This window comes from Nicotiana attenuata, chromosome 1 (assembly GCF_001879085.1).
Source record: "Nicotiana attenuata strain UT chromosome 1, NIATTr2, whole genome shotgun sequence".
Classification (NCBI taxonomy): domain Eukaryota; kingdom Viridiplantae; phylum Streptophyta; class Magnoliopsida; order Solanales; family Solanaceae; genus Nicotiana; species Nicotiana attenuata.
Window position 1 is genome coordinate 16,753,623 of NC_031989.1, and position 17,320 is coordinate 16,770,942.

Consider the following 17,320-nt stretch of genomic DNA (forward strand, 5'->3'; position numbering starts at 1 on the left):
CAAACCCCCCCCCCCCCCGTAAAAAAAAAAAAAAAAAGAAGTGTTTGAGGATAAAAAGAAAAATAAAGAGGAAAGGATAATCCCAGGTGTGTTGTGTCCTTGAACAGATAGTATGCATTTCTTGGAATACTCTGTAAGACACTAAGAGGTCTCTCAATTGACAATATCTACGGAGATATAACACCTTTGCGTTTAAGGAACTAGAGCCAAGATGATCATAGATACAATGTCATAATAATTTCTTAAGGTAAAAAACAACCATCAAATAGTACATAATTTCTTTTTTGATAAGTTAAAAAGCACATAATTCTTACTACTAAAGTTTAGTATTTTCCTTTAAGTCTTAGTTCATAAAGCATCTCTGTATCATAGTATCAAACCATCATACAAATAAATCAGACACCAAGGTACAAACTCAAAGAGAGGCAAAGTAAGGTCAAAATCAAACACAACTATGACTCAATCTCAAACTAGTTCGGATCAGCTATATGAAATCCTCTATATCCATTATTATTGGTCCTATTTCTTCTAGTCAAGCCTAATTCACTCCAAAGCTCGTAAAAATGTTGTCTTTATCGCAAATTAGGGGTTCTTGAGAATAATAAAATATCACCTTACCTTTCACAATCATCTAAGCTTCTCCTTTGCAGAACTCTTCTTAGCTGCCTCGTTAACCTTCTCAATATAACCTTCAATAGGCGGCGTTAAAGTAGCCATAAACCGATTCACAGGGAACGGTGTCAAATCAGGGACCAAAGCAGCAGCTTTCAAATTCTCGGGTAAAGCCTCAATCGCCTCTTTCTTCAACCTCAACAATGTCGTCTCAGCAGCTTGCCTCTGTCTATGCTTACGCATTAAAACCCTACTGTACTCCTTTGCCAGCCTCCTTCCATCTTCAACTGTCATTTCGTACTTGGGAAGCTTCTCTACATCAACAAGCCCAAGTGAAATCAAATCCAAACCCGGTGGCCCAATTGGCCATGGATTTTCAAACTCCTTCTTCATCTTGTTCATCTTTTTTAGCTCTTCATCTCGAGCTTTGCTAATTAATCCCATTCTCTCTCTTTCAGCTTCTCGGGCTTGTTCTTTGGGCTTCAATGATCTCACTGGAGCAGTAGACGATAAGCATTCTTCAACCATTTCGTCGAATTCGTTTTTTCTTCTCGGTGGTTCTTTCATAGCGGCTTCTGCGCCTTTCTTCGTTGTGACTTTTGATCTTTTCAGTGGTTGCCCTGCTTTGAGTTTGCCTTTTCCTTTTGCTGTTCGACTGACGAAGCATTTTTGTATGAAATTGTGACCTAGGGTTTCGATTGATGAGGTCAAGGGTTTGGATTTTGCGATTTCGGTTATTCGCATCATCTTGAGATCACCGTCTGGCTCTGCAATGAAAAGTGAAAGTGACGATGTAATTGGAAACCCCTCAAAAACCCTTCTTGGGTCGGGGCAAATATAGAAATTAACAAACAACAAGGGCTTCTCAGAAATATCCCCTTTTCTTTTTAATTTGGGCTCATAATTTGCTGGCAGTACTTTTTTCCGTCTTAAATTCGCAGTACAAGGATTAGCATTTAACTTTGTGTGAAAATATTAGTCCATCATTTTTGAAACGGAAAAGGGCCTGATATATTCCTCTACTTTGTTTTATTGTTCAATCCTGTCCCCCGTTATACTTTCCGTCCAAATTTACCCCTGTCGTCCATTAAAGTTCTATATTTGCCCCTATTTTAACGGTCGGGACACGTGGCACATTCTGAATACGGTAAAAGGGNCGTGGCACATTCTGAATACGGAAAAGGGCCTGATATATCCCTATACTTTATTTTATTGTTCAATCCTATCCCTCGTTATACTTTCCGTCCAAGTTTACCCATGCCCTCCATCAAAGTTCTATATTTGCCCCTATTTTAACGGTCGGGACACGTGGCATATTTTAGGAGAAAGAACCAGTACAAAAACAAAAAAACTCCAAACCGCCCTAGAACCCATGACCCGCATGCTCGTTTTTCCTCTCTTAATTTTTTTCCAAACTTCTCTTAAATAAAAACTTTTAATCCGTGTAAGAGATTATCTTAGTCTCACAAAGAGATGAGGTTCAAAGACACAAGGTTCTGTCATCTCTTTGCTTGTTGCCACCATTTTTTTCTTTACTTCTATTTTCTTACTCCTCACTCCCTTACATTTTTTTCTTCCTCTTGTAATCACTGAATAAAACTCCACCTTTGAAAACAAAACTGCTCGAAGTCGCCCACAATTCCTTGCATATGTATTTTCTTTCAATCTCATTGATTTAAGAAAAAATTGAAATAGGTGTGGCAGAAAATTTGAAACTTCAGACGGGCTTGATGGAATTCTTTCTCCGGCGATCTCAAAACAACGATAGGAGGTTGGGTCCAATTTCGAACAGTTCAATGAAGCTGGGGAAGTAATTTCTACGGCTAAAATAAATATAGTAAGATTTCATACATGCCCAAGTACTCAAGACCATTCACGAAGTCACGCCGGCGCCGGAAATTGTGTCTTTGAACCTCATCTCTTTGTCAGACTAAGATAATCTCTTACACGGATTAAAAATTTTTATTTAAGAGAAGTTTGGAAAAAAATTAAGAGAGGAAAAACGAGCATGCGGGTCATGGGTTCTAGGGCGGTTTGGAGTTTTTTTGTTTTTGTACTGGTTCTTTCTCCTACAACATGCCACGTGTCCCGGTCGTTAAAATAGGGGCAAATATAGAACTTTGATAGAGGGCATGGGTGAACTTGGACGGAAAGTATAACGAGGGATAGGATTGACCAATAAAATAAAGTATAGGGATATGTCAGGCCCTTTTCCGTATTCAGAATGTGCCACGTGTCCCGGCCGTTAAAATAGGGGCAAATATAGAACTTTGATGGACGGCAGGGGTAAATTTGGACGGAAAGTATAACGGGGGACAGGATTGAACAATAAAACAAAGTAGAGGAATATATCAGGCCCTTTTCCGTTTTTTAAACTATGTAGTATAAATTATCACAAGCCGAAAATTCTAGCGGAAGAAAAAAATGTTTCATTCTCCAAATACTATTAGTTTCTATGATAAGGGACATACGAATTTATTTTTTCTAAATATTTTTACAATAATATTTAGCTTCTTTTGCTAGGATTGGAAATATTAGATTTGTATATAAAAAATAGGTGGGAATTAGTTTAGGTTATATCGCATTTTGAAATTCTTTTAACTTTGTGAGCTATACCATCAAAAGTTGCAGGGCAAAGATTACATTTAGCCCGCTGCCGAAATTATTTATATTTAGTAACCGTAAAAGCGTATAAAATTTGTTTGTTTTTTATTTAACTTATATCTACAAAAATATTTTTCGGTTATTATTTTAAGAGGAGTTATACAATGTCATTTTCTGAGAGTTTTTGTAATGGGAGTGGTAAGTTACTACTACATCTTACCTAGAGGTATCCGATTTAAGTGAAGTGCTTTATTCCCAAAGTGAGACTTCTTGGCTCAAAACCAGATTAGTCAGACCCTAAAGCGTATACCACTCTCCGAATGGGAAAAAAAGAAAAAAAAAACTTGACTAACAAAACAATTTGGTGCAGAAAAAAATGCATCAGAGGTTCATAGAAACAGAGTGGATACTATATAATTTATAAGCACAATGAACTGTAAGGTAAATACATAATTTTATTTGAAGATTTGCTCAGAATAGAAGAAAATTACATCAAAATCTACTCTACTTCACACGAACAGATGCCTCTTGTACAGAAAATTAACAATCTGAACTGGCATTGCCATTGTGCGCATTTATTCAGTTCCTGCAATCTTCTTCTTCAATTGCTCAATGTCTTCTGCCAATTCTTTTCTACTTGACTGTCAGCAACAACAACAAATTCAAATCACTAATAAAGCAAAACAATGTGCCTCTAAGATGCAAGTATTTGACGTGGAATAGCTATTAGCTTTTCTCAAGAGAGCACCTTGAATTCTCCTATATTACAATCACAACAAAACCAGTGTAATACTACAGGTGGAGTCTGGGGAGGGTAGTGTGTACACAGCTTTATCCCTACCTTGGACTTCTCCTATATTAGTTGAGTATATTTTATATGGAGTCGACTTAGTTCACAAAGGACTTGCTACACTATGCTTCATGTCATGGTAAAAGATGCATTACGGACCTAAAGGTAAAATCCATAAATTGATGCTAAAAGCAGATTTCTCAGACAATTGAACTGAACATGGATAATATTGAGACAGACGGTGCGCGACAACCTTAAAGGAAGTATCTCTGGTTTGATGGTGTAGAAGGAAGTGTTGGGGGATATAATGTAGAGAAGACTTAGAAACTAACTCAAATTAAAACCTTTGTTTCGTCAGTTCAGCATAATCTAAGTTTATTCTACAAAGAGTACTCCTTACCTAATCAGTCAGTAAATGCCATGGTCCTAAAGATTAATTCACAACTATGCAAAAGTATACAAGGTACATAGCAGACCACCTTGCAAACTCAGGCTATGAATTTGTTGAAGTTAATTGACAGACAACCTCTAAGGTCACAGGACTAATGGATAATAACACCCACCCCCTTGGAGGAAGGTTAATGGCATGTAGACAGAGAGAGTAGGCTCTCTACTGCTCGTTTGGTGGTTGCGTTCAGCGCTTAAAAGATGATGTGAGTAGCTACACAGTCCGAAAATCTTACCTTGAATAGAAGATAGCGGTAGACAAACCACCCAGTATATCCAAGGCCCACCAGCTCCATTATTTTTGGGAGCTGCAGAAAGAGGAAGAAAGATTAACTTATTTGAATAGTTGAATGGAACCACAAAAGAAAATCCATTAAAAAAACAGCCTCACTTCGTCAGACAGAAACAGACTATTGTTGGGAGAAGACCCGAAACAAAGCTTAAAGCAGTTCAGAGAGCAAGATGATTATCTTATCACATTAATTAACATACCAGAGGAACTGAGTTGATAGCACCAACAACAATTGAAGACAGCCAAACTGCAACAATTGCTCCACCTCCATAAACTATAACTGTAGACTTGTTTTCAACAGCATCCCACTGTGAGCCATTAACCAAAAAAGCTCATTATGTTAGCGCCTAAATAAACCATTTATAAAAACTATAAAGCAGAAAGCAAACACACCGATATAAGGTTTTGCCGTATGCTATTTTACAGGAACAAGCAACTTACACTCTCACAGATTGGACTATGTACAGAAAAATGTTATGTATTCTGAATAACCTTAAAGCTAATAATGCAGCCAAGAGAATGAGTGCGTGTAGCAAATGACTAAAGTGAGTGCAATAGAAAAGATTTCAGCTGGCAAGTTTCCAGTTTACCTTTTCTTTTAGATCTGTCAACAATTCACTGGTATCAACAGCACCAGATTCTTCTGATGAAGAGGCTTTAACATGGAGTAGCGAAGACCTCTTGGGCTCTGGTAAGAATATCAACATAAGATGACGAGCGCAGCAACACAAATAAGCATTGAACTTCAGTATATAGCAAACAGCACACTTATGCTTAATTGCTTATTACTTTTATGTCAGGTTTAACTTTAAGTAATTATATCAAAATCAGCAATAAGCGTATCACTTTCATCTGATCTAGACCTTTTCTGCACCAAATTCTTATGACTGCACGGAAGAATAGAGTTCCAGCTTCTGGGCAGGGACTTCCGTGTTCTTGGAGATAACATGATAATGCCCATGAGATACTTTATCATTACTCATTAGGAAATGTGAAAAATATTGTGTTAAAGTTAAGATGACGTTAAGCCATTTCACTCCCTATTTTAAGACATCCAATTGAGAAGTCGTTCAACAGAGCATACAGGGTTAACTTCCACATCAAAGTGTGACAATCTTGTAGATAAATCACATAGAGTCCCTCGTCTGTTGCAAAGAAGCATGACAAAAATTTGAACCTCTGAAACCAATGGAAAGTGACAATACACATAAATTTTACCGAAAGCGGGTTAACTGTAATCTACTTCACCAAAAAAATAAAATAAATCAAAAGCAGGTAAAAGATAATAGATATAGGTTCAACAGAAGCTATCAAAAAGTAATATTCATGACTCTAGTGAATGTGGAACAAAATCAAAATCAATTAGCTAAATTCAAGTTGATTGCAAATTGAAGATATCATTTTTCCTTTTCTTTAAAACATAAATGATTGTTGTTTCCATGCTAGCTTGTCGCACCACGACTAATCCACAGTGCAGTCTAGTACAGGCCACAAGCAGAAGTGTCAGGTCAACTTGCCCATCAATATTTGAGAAGATGGACCGACACTGAGTAATGTAGCTGTTATTAAGACCTCGGATCTCCAAGTTGTTCCTCCTATGCCTGCCTCAAGAACTGTCATTCCTTTGGGATAATATCGTGTTCCCTTACTGTAAGGGCCCCTTAAGGTGGTGCCAAATGCTTTCTTATGACAGAAGAATCAGCACTACAACTTGTTGAAATTGGACTGGTCGAAAAAAATTCAGTTAACCAAAGGAGCCAAGACCTAACTCAAGTAGCACGGGATACACAAGGAGGCTCCTACGTCATAATTGTGCAGTAGATGAGCTCATTGCAAATGGAAAGAGCACAAAGTTAACATCCTAGCAAAGGTTAAGACATCTTGGCAGAAATGGCTTCTAAAGAACAATTGAAGTAAGCTTCTACTCAATTAATCACCAGTATGGTAGCAATTTTGTCATACAACCGTCTAGACAATCAGTTTACATTGTTTTTTAAACACACAAGAGTGAAGTTTAGTGACAAGATAGCACCATTTTAAATATAGGAGTTGTTCGCCAGCACAATTTTCTTAGTATAGCAACTGGAAGGACTACAGCACAAATGTTCAATCCTGGTTAGAGAGAAGGGAGAAGAAACAGATATTTCTAGGATACTAATAAAACAAAGCACTCTATGTACAAACAAAGCTTTCCATATACAAATTTTATTGATTTCATTGAATATGGTTGGGTCTGGGGAATAGAATTAAAGAATTGCCTTCAAATCAGTGTTTAAGTATCATGTATGAGCTCACTTCAAATTGCTCAACCAACATACAGAAAATTGAAATTGGATAACAATTTAGCATTTTTTTAATCAAAGGAATCTGAACTCAACAAAACTTTATCAGCATAGCAACTTGAAGATTTACACAATGAAAAGAAAGGATCTTTTTAGAAAAAAATTAACACAAAGCACCATATGTTTAATTATATTGAATCGGATTCCTTTTTTCTAATTACATGTTGTACATCTACTTGAATTTACTCTCAGATAATGGAGCTTAAAGCATTGCCTTCTAAGTGTGACCTCAATTGGGTAGTTTTCATCAATTACACCAATTCTTGGAAGTAAAAATAGTACTAAAAGACATTATAACGAGGAAACACAAAAGCTAATAAGAAGAAGAAGAAGAAGAAGAAGAAGAGAAAGAGCGGATACCAGCAAACTGGAAGGAAGTAGAGAACGCGGTAGCAGAAAGGCGGGGTGGAAGGTAAGGCAAGGCGGAGCAGCGAACAGGGGCGGATTTGGTGGTGGAGGAAAGTGGGAAACGAGAAGCAAAGACGGCAGTAGCTGCCATTGAAGTAGAAGCTGCTGCTGCTGCCATTTGGCCGATGCTTAGATTCTTGGGGCTGGCTGTGTATGCTTAACTTTGGCCTCTCTTTCTTGTCTATCTCAAATCTCCTTTTTGGTTTCTTGATATCCCCAAAAAGTAGTATATTTTCTTCTGGGAATTTTATGTGCTTCTCCTACCTCTGGTTATCCACTATATTTTCTCCTTTTCTTTGTGGCAATATAATTTGATTGTGGTGTGTGATACGTGGAACCTTGCTGCTTTCTCATTGGACCATTCCCTATCTTCAATATCTACTTTTTGTATAGTCTTAAACATTTCTTCCAAAGGTTTATTTTCTTAGAGTTTTTTCTATTCATTTTAAATTGGGACTGCACTTTTCATTTGTTGGTAAAAATCAATGTTATATTAGTTTGGGACAAATATACAAATTAATTTAGTTGTTATTATCACATTTATATTATATTGAGATTATAGAGTTGTAGTATACTGTTGTATTGTAATTATCTGTTTGTGTTGTAATTGAGATAGTTACTCAGTTGGTTAGCTTAGGTGATTAGGAGTAAGGAATTGAATTAGCTACAAGGGTAGTCTGGTAATTAGCTGTCACACTTCCTCATTTTTCTTTTCCTTATACGTGTATAAGTACTCAACTTAGCTAATGGAAATAGATACGGAAGTTTTTCCTATTTTACATCATCTCTCTAGAATCTTCCTTTCTTCTCTCTATATGAGCTCAATGTCAGACAACAATGGAGATTAGTTTGTCATCTTAGCTTCATTTGCGACATGGTACCAGAGCCCAGCTCTAATTTCTCGACATAAACTTTCTTCAATTTCATCAATTTCTCTTTTCATTTCACAAAACTGAAAATTACAAGTTCACACTTTGACGGAAGGATTTCTGAAATTTTCATCTGATTTTTTCAAATTGAGGGATCAATTACTCTAATCTTCTAAGAACATACTTCAATCGATGGCCGGAGATAAGGAAACTCAAGGTACAACCAGTAATTTGGATTCGACTAACCCATTGTACATACACCTGTCAGAGAGTGCCGGAACGACGCTAGTTTGTTGTTTTTTACGGAACCGGCTACAGGTCCTGGAGAAGAGGAGTTCTTAGAGCCTTGTTAGTAAAGAACAAAGTCAGTTTTATTACGGGAAATTGTAAGAAACCTAACACTGATGAAGCAACTTATGATCAGTGGGCTCGTTGCGATGATATGGTCACATCGCGGATTCTGAATTCACTCTCAAAGGATCTAGCGGATAGTCTACAATTTGTCAATGCGCTAAGGTTTTATGGCAGGAGTTGGAAGACAGATATGATCAGACTAAAGGAGCGAAGCTTTATCAATTACAAGAAGAGATTATTGACCTTAGTCAAGGGGCTTTGGACATCACAAGGTATTACACGAAAATGAAATGACTTTGGGAGGAACTCAACACCTTGAATGCACATGCACAGTGCAATTGCCAATATACTTGTGGTGCAAAGGCAAACATGCATAAAGCTGAGCAAGATCGAAGACTAATTCAGTTCTTAATGGGCCTGAATGAGATTTATACAGTTGTGAGAGGTAGTATATTGATGATGAATCATTGCCCAGCATAGCACATGCTTTTTCTATCCTTATCCAAGAAGAAAAACAGAGAGAAGTCAGACCAAACAACAAATTGGTCATGGAATCCTCTTCATTGAGTGCAAATGGACCTGGCAATACCTAATTCAGAACCAACTAAAATCGATGGGGAAGCAGTACTGGGCCTAACTCATACAATTCAAATAAGTCAAACTATCCACCTACCAAGTCTCGAATGTTTTGTGACTATTGCAAAAAGCCAGGACACACCAGGGACAACTGTTATAGAATTCATGGTTTCCCACAATATTTTAAGTTCATAAAAGGGAGAAATGCAGCATCTGCTGCAAATGTTCATGTAGATTGTGAGGAGATGGAAGATGGCAATCAAAATCAGGGACTTTAGAGCCTGACAAAGGAGCAGTACAACCAATTACTCAGCTTATTGGAAAAATTCCCAGGAAGAAATACAAGAGAAGGCTACAAGCTAAGCAGGTATTCTGGCTTGTTCTACTTATAAAGAGATTGCTGACACAACTGTGTATAGATATTCTAAATCAGTTGCTAACTTGTGAATATTAGATAGTGGAGCTTCAAATCATATGACATATAGAAAATCCTTTTTAAAGAATATTAGAACCTTGTCCTACCCTTTCCTAGTTACTTTACCTAACAGATATAGGGTGAAAGTGACAGAAGTTGGAGATGCATTTCTTGGTCCAGTGTTAACCTTAGTCAAAGTGTTGTATCTGCCTACTTTCAAATACAACCTCTTCTCTGTTCATTCCTTGACAGATTACCTCAACTGCATAGTTAACTTTAGTAACTACCTTTGTATGATGCAGGCCCCTTCGATGAAGAGGCCTCTGGAGATTAGTAAGGCAAAGACTAGCTTGTACTTCCTTTGCCCTAAATGTCATAGTTATTCAGCTGATTCAATTTCTGTTCTTGTTAATCTTTGTACACATTCTTGTTTTCCTGCAGTGACTGATGTTGTAAATACAGGAAAGAGTCACAATCCTTGTCGAATGTAAATAGGCCATAACATTCACATAACAATGTAAATATTCTTCACTCAAGCAATAAAACTGACTCTTCCTTTAATGTGTATTCTCTTCTGTTGTCTTCTACATCTCATAAAGAGGGTGTTGAGCATCAATTGCATAACAGGCTAGGCCATGTAGCCTTTGTGAAAATGAGAAGCCTTTCCACTATACATGTTGACTTTTCCCTCAAACAGTCATTCACTTGCCATGTCTGCCCAATGGCAAGGCAGACAAGGTTGCCTTTTGCCCAAAGAACTTCATCCTCCACCAAAATATTTGAACTTTCATACATAGATTTATGGGGTCCCTATCACATAGCCACACATGACAATTAAAAATATTTTCTTACCATGGTTGATGACTTTAGTAGATCTACCTGTACACACCTTTTAAGTAGCAAAAGTAACACTCTTCAGGCCATCAAGGCTTTTATTTCCATGATTAAATTTCAGTTTAGTACCTCAGTCAAGACTGTTAGGTCAGATAATGTGTTGGAGTTTGTAAACGATGTAGCTATGTTGTTCTTTCAAGAAAAAGGCATAATCCACCAGAAAAGTTGTCTATACACACCACAACAAAATGGTGCGGTTAAAAGAAAACACAAATACCTACTAGAAACAGCTAGAGCCTTACTTTATCAGTCCAAATTACCAATGAGATACTGGGGAGAGTGTATACTAACTGCTACATACTTGATAAATAGACTGCCCTCTTCAATTCTCAACAATAAATGCCCCTTTGAGCTCCTTTACAACAGAAAATCAACTTATTCACACCTTAGAAGTTTTAGTTACTTGTGCTACACCACCACACTCAAAACTCACAAAGACAAATTTGAGCCTAGAGCCACTCCCCATGTGTTTATAGGATACCTTTTTGGGACAAAAGTATATAAGGTCCTTGATTTAGTCCCGAAGAGGGTACATGTGTCTAGAGATGTTGTGTTTCATGAAGATGTTATCCCTTTTGACATTTCACCTGAACATTCTTCCTTTCCTTCTGTATTGCATATGATAAACCATAATTCTCCATACCCCAATCCTACAGTGATCACACCTGATGATCATTGTAATCATAATAGAGATGCATCAACTTCTGTCACTAATAGTCCTATATTTGAAGGCACACACTCACCAGACACAAGTTTATTGCCAAGCCCTACAAGAACACCAGACCATATTTCACATATCAGCGCAAATTCAGAACCAAATGTTTCACCTGAAGGCCATTTAGAGTTCCACGCAACATCCTTCAACCAAGTATCACACAACATTGAACTCAATGTTAATCAACCAAATATCACACAACATAGAAGATCAGGCAGGACACTTAGCACCCCTTCACACCTTAAGGATTATGTCGATACACTACCCAATCTACAACCAGACAATCACTCAAGCAACAATATAAACCTTGAATATCAATCAGCCTCTACTTCACTTACTGCTCTTTTCTCCAATAACCATTCTATGCCCTTCAATACACTGAGCCTTGACAGCCAGCAACTAGTTAAGAATATTTCACATGAGTGTGAACCATACTCTTATGAGGAGGCAACTTTGAGTCCTGCCTGGCAAGTAGCAGTGAAACAAGAATTTGAAGCTTTATATGCTAACTATACTTGGGATCTAGTTAAGTTGCCTGCAGGAAAGAAAGCCATATGGTACAAGTGGATGTACAAAATAAAGCACAAAGCAAATGGAAGTGTGGAAAGGTACAAAGCAAGACATGTGGTGAAGGACTATACACAGGAAGCTGGGATTGACTATACAGAAACTTTTTCTCCAGTGGTGAAGATGACCACTATTAGGGCGCTGATCAGCACTGCAATAAAGAGATGATGGGATCTTTACCAGCTGGATGTGAACAATGCATTCCTCTATGGGGACCTACATGAAGAAGTGTACATGAAAATCCGACAGAGCCTAATGGTAGAGAACACACAGCTTGTGTGCAGATTAAGGAAGTCTTTGTATGGCCTCAAACCAGCCAGTAGACAACGGTAGAGGTTTCATACATTCAACCAATGATTACTCCTTGTTTTATAAAAAACAGGGTGATTCATCAGTCTTTGTAGCCGTATATGTTGACGATGTGATACTCACTGGGACTGACCTTGAGAAAATTATAGCATTAAGGACTTACTTGCATAATCAGTTCAGAATAAAAGACTTAGACAAGTTACACTACTTCTTGGGGCTAGAGATGCTCTATAAGGATGATTGAGTGTTGATCTCCCAAAGGAAGTTCACCACTGACCTATTGAAAGAGTATGATTGTCTGGGGTATTCTGCTGTTTCATCTCCTCTAGATTCATCAACCAAACTAAAAGCTGAAGAAGGTACTTTGCTTTCTGATCCATCTTATTATAGAGAACTAGTTGGGAAGCTCAACTTCCTCACAAACACAAGGCTGGATATTGCATACAGTGTACAACACTTAAGCCAATTATGCAAGCACCAAGAGAGCCCCATCTTAAGGCTTTGTACATGTACTCAGGTACCTGAAGGATGATCCTACTCTAGGCATCTTTCTGTCTAATGATCCTTCTTACAAAGTCACAGCTTATTATGATTAAGATTGGGCAACATATCCTGATTCAAGGAGATCTATAAGTAGGTATCTTGTACTCCTTGGAGGCAGTCCCATTAGCTGAAAATCAAAGAAGTAGACTACTGTCTCATTGTCTTCTGCAGAAGCAGAGTACAGATCATTGAGAAAGATGGTTGGAGAATTGGTATGGGTGCAGAGATTGTTAGAAGAACTAACAGTTCCATGTATTGATCCTATTCCAGGTTTTTGTTATAGCCAAGCAGCTGTACACATTGCCAAGAATCTCATGTTCCATGAGAGGACAAAGCATATAGAAGAAGATCGCCACTTTGTAAGAGACAAGTTGCATGATGGCATGATTACATTTCATCATATTTCTACTCATGATCAGTTAGCTAACATTTTAACAGAGGCTCTCACATGGATCAAGCATTCAGATCTCCTTAGCAAGTTAGTAGTGAGTTCCTCGCCTCCAACTTGGGGGGTATTGAGATTATAGAGTTGTAGTATATTATTATATTGTATTTATTTATTTGTTTGTGTTGTAATTGAGTTAGTTAGTCAGTTGGTTAGCTTAGGTGGTTAGGAGTAAGGAGTTGAATTAGTTACAAGGGTAATCTGATAATTAGTTGCCACACATCTGTCACACTTTCTTATTTTTCTTTTCCTTATACGTGTGTAAGTACTCAGCTTAGCTAATGGAAAGAGATACAGAGTTTCCCCCATCTTACATCATCTCTCCAGAATCTTCCTTTCTTCTCTCTATACAAGCTCAAGGTCAGACAACAATGGAGGTTAGTCCGTCATCTTAGCTTCATTTTCGACATATTAGATTTGTTGTTTGTAAGAATCTTTTCTGTCGATTTAGAAATATACTCCCTTCATTTCAATTTGTTTGAATCTTTTCGGAGTACGAGGGCCAAATTGACTAATTTTCATTGTGAATTAAGACAAAAATTCTTGTTAAATTTTCTAAATAAAATTTATAATTTAAAAATTATATAAAAAGTACTATAAGCCACAATAGTTAACAATTATGATATTTCAAAACTATTTGCAAAAAAATATGGCCAGAGAAAATCTTGTTTGGCTCCCAAAAAGTAATAAGTTTATTTTTTTGAACAGAGGGATTATACACTAGGGAACATATAAGTGTAAATTTAATGAATTTCTAATTTTAGAAAACCACTTTTTTTTCGAAAAAAATGAACTACTACCTCTAATTCGTACTATTTTTCATTTTAGTTGTGATCAAAATAATAGTTTCAATTGCAAAAATTTGATTTGTAGTACTTATATGTACAACAAGATGACAAGTTCATGTTCTCTTCGAAGCTTGTTATCATGTTAGAATTTCGAAGATGAGGAATCTAGGACTAGGAGTTCTAATTCTAAACAATTTATGTTTACGCTATTAGCCAATGATGTGTGACTATAATTCATGGTTTTTGCACATTATATGCTTTGCGTTTTACATGCTTTAATGTTAAAACACACTTTGTTCGAGTGTAATGGAGGTTATTTTATGTGTAGGTGCATCGAAAATAAAAATAGAGCTAAAGGGATGCTTAAATATCGAAAGGGCGCTCGAGAACCATGAAAAGGAGAAGCAGGGCAAAAGCCAGCTCGACCAGGCTTTATCCAGGTGAGTCCAGCTTAAAGCCAGGCCTAACAAGGCTTTATCCAGGTGAGGCCAGCTTAAATCCAGGCCTAGGCAGGCTTTATCCAGGCGAGGCCAGCTTAAAGCCAGGCCTAAGGCCAGGCCCAGTCCGAGTTTTGAAGGTTTTTATTGTTTCCCGGTTTGACTAGGAGTTGACCTACACGTTTAAGGCTTGTCCCAAACATATAAATAGACCCAAAAATGCCACTTTGAAAGCTTGGAGAGAGACAGAGAGGGAAGATTGAGTTTGATACATAACATTTGACCTAGGAAAAGCACAGAGCCGTCGTGGAGACCGAAGATTCTACCTAAGGAGGCAAGAACACACTAGGAGAAAGGCGCAGAATTCTTCTACGAGTTTTTCACTTCCTTCTTCCTATTTCTATTATTGGTTATGAATTCTAGTATTGTAGTTATGCATACTATTATGAATAGCTAATTTGTTATCTAGGGTTTGATGGAACCTCTTGAAGGATGATTGTCCTGTTACGTTAATATAGATTTGCTGTAGTATTTTTTCTATTTGTTCAACTACGTTATTATTGTGGTTGGTTGAAGAGCTCTCAGTCGACTGTGCCTATTTAGTGTGTATTACTCGGGAGAGAGTGCATATTTAGGTAGTTGTTGGACAACATCACACCTAACGTATATGAGGGATCAATACGGAGGGTTTAAAGGTGGATTAGGGATAACGAAACCTTGGGTGCGATCCGAGTGAGCCGTACTTAATGCCAGCTAGCGTAATTCGGGAGAATATGTCTAGTAAATTGTGGTAATTACTCGGGAGAGAGTTACGACAGTCAGAGCGCTCATGATCGATAGAGAATACTTAGGCGAATTTATAGAAAAACATAGCGGGAAGGATTCCGGCAATTGGGGAAATCATAACTCTAGACCTCCTTAATCTTTTCCCTAACCCTTAGTATCCCTAGTTGTTAATCTACTAATTTAATTTGTTAGTTAATTAGATATGAGAATCTTAATATTTATAACATATGAATTGTTCGAGCTTGTCTTCTTAGCAATATTAAACAGTTGTAGCTAAGCCTTAGTTCTCTGTGGGATTCGACTTCGGACTTGTAAATTGGATTATATTTGCAATGACCGCTTAGTCCTTTTTATAAGGTATAGTTGGGCGTGATCAAATTTTAGCGCCGTTGCCGGGGAACTAACGGTGTAGTTGTAGCTGTATATATTGCTAGGTTTCAAGTTTGAACTTTTATTTTATTTTGTTTTTATTTTTTTTATTTCTTGTTATTATAACTGTTGATTTGAGAAACATGACATCTTGGAATTATGGGAATTTAGGTGTAGATAATTCTACTGTTGATCCTCATACATATTGTGAAGAAAATCACCCGTATCAAAATTATTAAAATATTCCCGAGAGCGAGTTATGTGCACCAACTCAATCTTATTTGTGGAATGTGTGTGGTAGAAAAAATGATCACTTTTATGGTTGTGCTTATATTTCGTATCTTCCCCAACCCCTTACTATGATGGTTCTACCTTTTCTTGTGAAGTTAACAGGAACAAAGAACATGGGGATGCAGACCTGAAGGAGATCAAGGATATGTTAAAGTGCCTTCTGGAATAAAATAATAAAAAATAATTGCAGATAGAAAGGCAAGAGACAACTATTGGCAACTTGGAGGCTCAAGTGAGTCGAGTGGTTGAAGCTTTTGATGCTCAGCAAGCCAATTTTTGGGATAGGAGCCAAGAAGAGCGTGAATTCGAGGTGCTAATTGAGGAGGTCAGAGTAGAACATTAACAACCTAGCCAACTACAATTTGAGGATGTCGATGTTGTAGAAGTGACACTAGAGTCAGCCAAGGACATTGAGGTTATAAATTTTGTTGACTCTTGTATCATTGATTTTGAGGATGCTGAAAGTCCTAAAGTTCATGTGTTTGTGCGCATTGGGCCTCACTCCAATCATTTTTCTAAATTGTGATTGGATGACGATATGGAAATAGAGTCATCCGAGCCGATTGAAAAGTCAAGGAATGAGGAACAAGGTGCCTACATTCTGGAATTTTTCTTTCCAGAAAGACAGTACTACATACCTCATCTAGAAGCCAAGAAGTGTAGAATAGTACAATGGTTGCTTAGGCCAATTAGATTTGTTCCTCCACCCTTGGAGCATAGCCGAAAACTTGATGCCAAATTGGGGGTTCAATTCATAAGCTCGAGGTGGAGGTAAAAAGTGATTCGCGTCGTGCCGCGACGTTAAATCAAGCGCTTGTTGGGAGGCAACCCAGCTTTATTACTTTCTTTTATTTTTATTATTATTTTTTTAATTGTATTATGCTTGTAGTGTCGATTTTTGATTTTCTAGGAGTATGGAAAGCAAAGCTATTGGAAGGATGCAACAGCAAACCAGATAGTGGGAACTAAGTGTGAGGTACCCGCACGAAGGACCAAGCCTGGGAGAAGTCTGAGTACCCCATGAGCTGCTAGTACTTCGGCCTTTGGCCTACCAGGGAGTTTCTTTTACCCTTTTATAGTTATGATGTGCATTGGGGACAATGCACAATTTTAAGTGTGGGGTGAGGAGATTGTCTGGGTGACTTTCTATGCTATTTTAGTTGTGTTAGTTTAATTAATTTTTTTTCCTTGAGGGATTTAATTCAAAAAAAAAAGATTTTCTTTGTAGGTAGTGTAGTAATTCCCCCATGGTTTTTTTTGTGCCGCGGTTCTTTCCAACGATTTTGTTTGAACCGGGTGTAGTTAGTTTTTTTTAGAGAGTAGGAGCTAGTGTGAGATGAATTGAATCGCAGCGATATCTCTTGACTTTTGTTATGCCTTGAGAATAGCGAGTACTTTGGTTGTGACGCTTAGGCTCAGTTTTTGACTCTTGTAGAAGTACCTTAAATTGTATGATCTTAAATTTGC

At 37.5% G+C, this 17,320-nt stretch overlaps 2 protein-coding genes across 2 annotated transcripts in view; both read right to left on the reverse strand.

The window, feature by feature from the left end:
• Positions 1-1,453, reverse strand: part of LOC109208003 — a 3,050-nt gene extending 1,597 nt beyond the window's left edge. The window contains exon 1 of the mRNA XM_019371032.1: positions 619-1,453. Within this exon, the coding sequence (XP_019226577.1) occupies positions 628-1,359 (732 nt within the window). The 5' untranslated portion in view covers positions 1,360-1,453 and the 3' untranslated portion in view covers positions 619-627. The remainder of the gene's footprint in view (positions 1-618) is intronic.
• On the reverse strand, positions 3,605-7,842 carry LOC109208084 (protein CURVATURE THYLAKOID 1A, chloroplastic). The gene is made up of 5 exons (XM_019371146.1): positions 7,448-7,842; positions 5,336-5,433; positions 4,946-5,053; positions 4,690-4,761; positions 3,605-3,857 (listed from the first exon to the last, which is right to left on the reverse strand). The coding sequence occupies exons 1-5, from the start codon at positions 7,611-7,613 to the stop codon at positions 3,792-3,794; spliced, it is 510 nt and encodes a 169-aa protein (XP_019226691.1). The 5' UTR covers positions 7,614-7,842; the 3' UTR covers positions 3,605-3,791.

Bases quoted from the DNA above. Each gene is read 5' to 3' on its own strand.
- LOC109208084 (XM_019371146.1), bottom strand. From the start codon at position 7,613: ATGGCAGCAGCAGCAGCTTCTACTTCAATGGCAGCTACTGCCGTCTTT. The intron at 5,434-7,447 runs GTATCCGCTCTT...TATTCTTACCAG, and splicing joins TACTTCCTTCCAGTTTGCTG to AGCCCAAGAGGTCTTCGCTA. The intron at 5,054-5,335 runs GTAAACTGGAAA...AATGGCTCACAG, and splicing joins TGACAGATCTAAAAGAAAAG to TGGGATGCTGTTGAAAACAA.